Source organism: Corvus moneduloides, chromosome 8 (assembly GCF_009650955.1).
Source record: "Corvus moneduloides isolate bCorMon1 chromosome 8, bCorMon1.pri, whole genome shotgun sequence".
Classification (NCBI taxonomy): Eukaryota; Metazoa; Chordata; class Aves; order Passeriformes; family Corvidae; genus Corvus; species Corvus moneduloides.
This window is the reverse complement of record NC_045483.1, coordinates 2,604,123-2,610,122: the sequence shown is the minus strand read 5'-3', so window position 1 is coordinate 2,610,122 and position 6,000 is coordinate 2,604,123. Positions and strand designations below refer to the sequence as shown.

At 51.5% G+C, this 6,000-nt stretch overlaps 1 protein-coding gene across 2 annotated transcripts in view; it reads left to right on the top strand.

The window, feature by feature from the left end:
• The first annotated feature begins 550 nt into the window (after positions 1-550).
• DOCK1 (dedicator of cytokinesis 1) overlaps positions 551-6,000 on the top strand; it is a 264,142-nt gene continuing 258,692 nt past the window's right edge. For both annotated transcript variants that reach the window (XM_032117142.1, XM_032117143.1), the window contains exon 1: positions 551-679. In XM_032117142.1, coding sequence (XP_031973033.1) covers positions 634-679 — 46 coding nt within the window. In that variant the 5' untranslated portion in view covers positions 551-633. The remainder of the gene's footprint in view (positions 680-6,000) is intronic.

Here is a 6,000-nt window from a genome sequence, read left to right as displayed (position 1 = left end):
ATGTCCAGCTCTCACCCACCAGACCCCCAAGCCCTTCTGCCAGGGCTGCTCCATCAGTTCATCCCCAGCCTGGATCGGTACCGGGGGTTTTCCCGATCCAACTGCAGCACCCGCACTTGGCCCTGTTTAACCTCACAATGCTCTTACAGCCCCACTTCTCGTGCTTGTCCGGCTCCTGCACGGCAACCTCCAAACGCAGATCCTACTCCCAACTATTAAACGCTCGCAACAACTTTGTTTTAAAGCCGCATCTCCGGGTCGGACGCAGCCAGCAGCGCCGGCTTTGCGCAAGCAGAAACTTTCCGGAGAGCACAAGCGGGCGCACCTGGAACGCAATCGGGGCTAGGCGGGGAGGCACCTGGTACATAACCGGGGATGGGCAGCGCCCACCACCCCATCCCGGCCTCTCTGTAGGGGAGCCCTTCCCGCTGGCAGCAGCCGCGGCGCCAGCCCGGGACGCCCGCCGGGAGCGGAGGGGACGCGGAGGGCGGAGGGCGAGGGGCGGCGGGCCGGGCCGGGCTGGCTCCGCCCGCACCACATGACTCCGCCGTCGGGAGAAACTTTTCCCGTCCCGCGGTCGGAAAATGGCGGCGTAGGGAGCGGGGCTCTGGCATCCCGGCGGCTCCCGGCGCCATGACCCGCTGGGTGCCCACCAAAAGGGAGGAGAAGTACGGCGTAGGTGAGGACGCGCCCGCCCCGCTCCCGCCTGTTGCGCCCAGGGGCGACCCCGGCCGCGGCCTCCCCGTCCCTGCCCGGCTCCCCGCTCCACTCCGCGGCCGGGATGGAGCGCCGTGTCCCCCGGTCCCCCCGAGTCCCCTCCGGTTCCTGCCCTTCCCCGCCGGGCTCCTCCTGGCTCCCAGGAACTGGAGGAGTTGTCCGGGCACGCCGTGCCCCGCTGGGAGAAGTTGCCTTTCTGCTCCGCTGTGTTCCGTCGCTCCCCGAGCGCTGCGCGGAGCGAAGGAGCTCGGAGTTGTTTTCGTGTCGGGCTCTTGCTCCCCGCGCTGGAGGCGGCGGAGCGGGATGCGCTTCCAAGGCTGGCTCCTTTGGGAGCCCACCGTGTGCCCTGTGTGCTGTCCCTCCGTGGGAGGTGTAAGGAACGAGGCTCTGGGCTGTGCACGGAGTGTGATGCTCATACAGATGAGGGGTTTCCGCGCACCCTGGGATCCATTTCCTACTCCGCTCCTTCCGTCCGTCTCGAACAGAGGGGGATTGTTCCCAGCTGGTGGCTAAAACATCCCCGCTGTAACTAAACAGGACCAAACCCCGGTGAGGTTTGGGCAGGGCTGTGCCGAGAGGGCCTATCTTGAGTTTAAAGATGTTGCGTTTTGAGTAAAGACTTTTATTTTGGGGTTGCGGCGCAGGAAACTTTGTTGGCATGAATGAGCGTTTGTCTGGGGGAAGGAAATAATAAATCTGACTATTCACGTTGGAAACACGAAGTTCAATGTCCACCACAGTTCTTGGGCTGGATTGATTGTGAAGAACAACTTTTCATAGAAACCCACAGCTAAACCTCATAAACAAAGAGAGCAGGAAGAAGGGAGTTTTGGGGTCTGAGTAAAACTTAAGTGAATTGTAGGAATTAATTTAAAATTCTGTGTGCATGTCCTTAGAAAACCACAGCTTGACTTTTTAAAATTACTAGTAAATGCCGGTTACACTGTGTGAGACCCGTGGGTAATTCCATTGCTGGGGATGCAGGACGAACACAGGGAAGCAGAGATGCAGCTGATGGCAGTCGCTCGTTAAGTTTCCAGATTATCTGCCTGGTGGTGTGGGATGGGTATTTTGGAATGACTGAACTGTCACGTAGTATAAGCTGATGTTCCAACCCAGTGACACTCGAAAGCAAGTTCCTCTTTCGCAGGAACTCCGTGTCTGCTGCTCTGGTGGGGGTGACTGCCCGGGCCCGGCTTTCCAGGAATGTTTTGAAATTGATTTGAAAAGGACAGGAGAGACAAGTGTGAAATAGACTGATTGTTTTATAGCATGCTCTAGGTGTACTTGGCTCTCCAGCGTGGGGGATTGCATGTGTAGTAAGAGAACTGGATTTAAATGTAATTTAAGCATAAGACCCCTGTATCCCAGTTTGAAGAAGCACAAGGTGATGTGCTCCGTTCGTGCTTAGTTGGTATTTTGTGTCCACTGCTCTGCAGAGAAGCTTGTCATGGTTTTAGGATAGCTTTGTGTTTCTCTGATAGTTTGTTTTCTTTTACCTGCAAGGAAGCTGAGATCCTCACCAAACTTGGGGATTTCTCTGCTGAGTCACAGAGGTGTGAGAGTTGAAAGTGGCTGTGGTGTTGCACGGAGATTAGATGAGATTTAGAACTAATTGAACATTGGATTCACTGGCCTATGCCATTGTTAGGTGCTGCTTTGGGAGGGATAGCTTCTTTTTGATGTCCTCATTAAGAAAATGGATATTCAGCTGGATTATATGTGCTTTATGGACCTCTATGCTGTTAAGAAGGGGCACTGTGAGTTTTCTGATGTTTTATTTTTTGCTGCTTGGTGAAAGCTGGAGGTTGTGGAGAATTGATGCAACGGTTGTGTAGTCCCAAACAGATTTGGAGAGGGTCCTGTTAACCTGAGGATTCGGACATGAAAATATTTTCCTTCCTGTTTGCCATGACCAGTCCTGGAGGCTGATGTTGACTCAGTATTGTCTGACAGTGAGGAAAATATCTAATAGGAGTGCTAATGGGACTTAGTGAAACACAATGTGGCAGACTTTGTGTATCTCATCAGTCCATGCAAACATCTCCAGAAGGATGGTGCCAGACTCATTCCAGTGGTGCCCAGTGACAGGATGAGGAGCAATGGCCATGAACTAAACAATGAGAAGTTCCACCTCAACACGAGGAAGAACTTTCCATGAAGGGTGGCAGAGCCCTGGAACAACTGCCCAGGGAGGATTTGGAGTCTCCCCCTCTGGAGACATCCCAACCCACCTGGATGCATTCCTGTGTCACCTGCTGCAGGTGGGATGGAGTGAGTGATCTCCAGAGGTGCCTTCCAACCCCAGATACTCTGGGATTCTGTATGCAGGCTATCCCAAAGCAGAAATATCAGGAAGGTGTGTGTTGTGGTTATGTTTGTTATGTCCTAGCTGTGGGAGCTCAGAAGTGTATATAAATGTTTATATATAGAGGTGTGTATACTTGAAATATGCACATGTGCTTATGTAATACATTTATATCCCTTTTTCCGCTCCTCTGGTCTATCCCTGTGCACAACAGAGTTTTCTTAACATCTCAAGACCTGAAGATTTGCTGGCTGTGATGCAGCTGGAACAAATTATGCCAACAAGCCAGTAGTGGAAGCTGGTAGGACACAGGTGTGTTAAGGAGCGCTCCCTCCTGTGGCACAGTGGGATTTGGGGGTGCTCTGGATGCCCTGCACTCGAGTAAAGTGAATTTGCTGCCCCAAGCCTCTGTGCAGAGGCATTATCTCAGCAGGCAGTTGAGAGCGTGACTCAGCTCTGCTTCCTGAGAGAGTTCAGGGGAGGCTGCAGGAGGAATGGGTGTGGATCTAATGGGATAATACGGATATTAGGTTACCATATGGGGAGCCATGCGGAACAGGGAAATGATCGCCTTCATTGGAGAGGCTTTTCCCTGCTCCCAGTGCTGCAGATCCTTGTCCTCCATCTCAATCCTGCCTTTCATCCCTTGCCCTGAGCTGGTGGGGAGGAGTGTGGTTGTGTGGGGAGGACCACGTGGGTGTGTGGCTTCCTCCATGGGGACACCAGAGGCTTCCAGAGAGTCCTGAGAGCTGTTTGTGTCCCCTCGGTGTCACCGAGTGGCCGTGGAGTGTGGCTGCTCGGTCTCATATTCACCGCTTTTAGTGTGATGTGAAATTTGTAATTTTGGTGGTTTTCCTTCTGCCAGGGGAGAAGGGATGTAAAGAGCTGCTTTGGGAAGTCTGGGAGCCTGACCAGCACCTCTGAGGTGGTGCAAAGTGGCTGTGGCAGCTTCCAAATCCTCCTGAATTCTGCTGTTCTTTTTCCTTTGGGCTGAGAGCTGCAGTGGGAGGTAGAACTGGTACTACTGTGGTGACTGCAAATACCATATTTAAAATGCCTCTATGTCCAAAGCTCTGTGTTCCTATGGAGTAATTAGACCACTACTGTGGTAGTTTAGTCCTTTTTTTTTTTCATTTGAATAAATGGTAAAATAGAAAATTAGTGCTGCATGCCCTTGGATGGTCAGATGTAAAAGGAGAACTCCGAGTTACAGGGCTGGAGTCCCTGTCCCTGGAGGTGTCCAAGGAATGCCTGGATGTGGCACTCAGTGCTCTGGGCTGGGTGACGAGGTGGGGATTGGACTTGGACTTGATGGTCTTGGAGGTGTTTTCCAAATTCAATGAGTTCCAGGATTTTTGTTTGTTCCTGGTGAGTTTCTGTTGCACATCCCAACGTGGCAGATCGTAACAGGCCTGATTTACATTGGGATGTTGGCCACACTTCATGGTTAGGGTGTTTTAGTGCCTGAGGTCGGGATAGCTTTGCCAGAGGTGTTTATAGAAGTACCTCCAAACCAGGTACATAGAAATTTATCTATTTGGTTATTAGGGGAGGGTTTAACCAGTTGGTGGACTAAGTGATGATACAGTGATCATGATTTAAAAGTTTTGCAGCTGAATTCTGCTCTTGCAATGCCCTTTGAATGGGGATAAAATTTGGGAAGAGGAATGCTGGTCAAAGCCCAGGAAATCCTACAGCCAAGCACTGTTGCTTCACTTCTGCTTCTTCAGGGAGGACTGTGATGCTTTTGGACAGATACAAGGCTTTCGTGGAACCCTGGAGTTACAGTCCAGGCTGTGGTGAGCTGTGGTGGCACATGGAGACTCTTGTTTAAGGTGATGATCTTGTGTGTACTTGTGCCTTAGAGCAGGGAAGGAAACATTTTAAGGAAATTGGAGAAGATGCATCTTAGAAATGCATCTTAGTGATTTTAGTGCTGCTGTGCTGTGAGGTTTGGAGCTGCCTGGCAGGACAGGACAGGTGACTGCTGTTAGGGACAGCAGGGCCGTGCTGTGACACATCCCAAACCCATGGAGTAAAAATGGAAAGGTAAAATGTCCATGGAAGATTTGCTGCTGCATTGATCAGTGTGTTGGAGAGAGCACATGCAGATTCAGTTTCCTAGAGAACATTCCCCAGGAACACTGAGATGAGGGTTTTAATTGTTACATCCCTCTGCTGTGAGGAAAGGCTGAGAGAATTGGGATTGTTCAGCCGGGAGAAGAGAAGGTTTTGGGGTGACCTCATTGTGACCTTCCAGTACCTGAAGGAGCTGCAGGAAAGATGGAGAGAGACTCTTTATGATGGATGGAGTGACAGGACAAGGGGAGATGGCTTTTAAATGGCAGAGAATAGGTTAGATGGGATATTGGGAAGGAATTTTTGGCTGTGAGGGTGGGCAGGCCCTGGCACAGGGTGCCCAGAGCAGCTGTGGTTGCCCCTGGATCCCTGGCAGTGCCCAAGGCCAGGCTGGATGGGGCTTGGAGCAGCCTGGGACAGTGGAAGGTGTCCCTGCCCATGACAAGGGGTGGAATGGGATGGGATTTCAGGTCCCTTCTGACCCAAACCATTCCATGATTCTATTTTACAAAACCCTTTAATTCCCTGCTTGCTGAGGGGATGCATTTCCGTGCTGCCCCATCCCTGGCATCCCCTGAAGCAGAGGGAAGGGGCTGGAAGGTGTAACAGGCTTCTTCCTGCAGGAATGACCTGAGTTGGACTGCAGGCATGTGCTCGGTTCCTCCCAGTTTACTCAGCAGCCACTATTGTTCTCTGTCAATAAACACTTGTTGCAAACAACAGATTGGAGAGGGATAAAGATACCAGATAAGTGGAAGTGAGCGTGGACTCCTGTTTGTTTTCATCCAGGCCAGCGACAACATTACAAGCTGGGATTGTTCTGAGAAATGATTCCTGATGGGATTTTCCAGGAATTATTTTTTTTTTTTTTCCTCATGGAGCACAACTGACTTCAT